This window comes from Lipotes vexillifer, unplaced genomic scaffold, assembly GCF_000442215.2.
Source record: "Lipotes vexillifer unplaced genomic scaffold, Lipotes_vexillifer_v1.1 scaffold743, whole genome shotgun sequence".
Lineage (NCBI taxonomy): Eukaryota > Metazoa > Chordata > Mammalia > Artiodactyla > Lipotidae > Lipotes > Lipotes vexillifer.
In genome coordinates, this window is record NW_006779070.1 from 279,730 (window position 1) to 280,390 (window position 661).

Here is a 661-nt window from a genome sequence, read left to right on the forward strand (position 1 = left end):
CCCCCCCCCCCCCCCCGGCCCCGGAGCCAGCTGTGTGTCCTCAGTACCTGTATGCACTCGATAGTGTGTCTCCAGCTGGTGCTTGAGGCTGAACTTCTTGCCACAGCCATTGCACTCGTAGGGTTTCTCGCCCGTGTGGATGCGCTTGTGGCTTTTGAGTGTGCTCTCATCCCGGAAGCAGCTGCCACAGAACTCACACTCATACGGGTGGTCACCTGTGGGGACAAGGGGCTGGATCAGGCCCCCACCTCCCCCGGCCCCCTCTTTAGGGGACAGTAGGGCAGGTTCAGTGTGCCGGGAGGATGAGGCTGCCTATAGTCACCACCTCCAGAGATGACTGAGGGACCCTCCACCCCCTGCCAGTCCCTTAGCATCAACAGGGAGCACGCCTGTGCACACGTGTCCATACTTTACCGTGGCCCAGTGGCCATCCACGCCTCAAGGGCCAGTCTCAGGAAGAGAGAGCCCGTTTGGTTCAGGGATGAACAGAGCCACCAGAAAGCAGGTCCCCTGAGGGCAGAGCAGACCCAGGGGCTTCGAGACCCTTCCCCCAGCTTCCTTTCCTCTAGGTCAGGGGCAAAAGCCATTCCAGCCTGACTCCCCTACCCTCAAAAAAATCCCTCCAATGTTCTCACTGTCCCCCAAATTCCTTCTGCTCTTT

At 59.9% G+C, this 661-nt stretch overlaps 1 protein-coding gene across 2 annotated transcripts in view; it reads right to left on the reverse strand.

Moving 5' to 3' along the window:
• Positions 1 to 661, reverse strand: part of ZBTB16 (zinc finger and BTB domain containing 16) — a 195,146-nt gene that overhangs the window by 2,372 nt on the left and 192,113 nt on the right. For both annotated transcript variants that reach the window (XM_007452206.1, XM_007452207.1), the window contains exon 6: positions 48 to 215. In XM_007452206.1, coding sequence (XP_007452268.1) covers positions 48 to 215 — 168 coding nt within the window. The remainder of the gene's footprint in view (positions 1 to 47; positions 216 to 661) is intronic.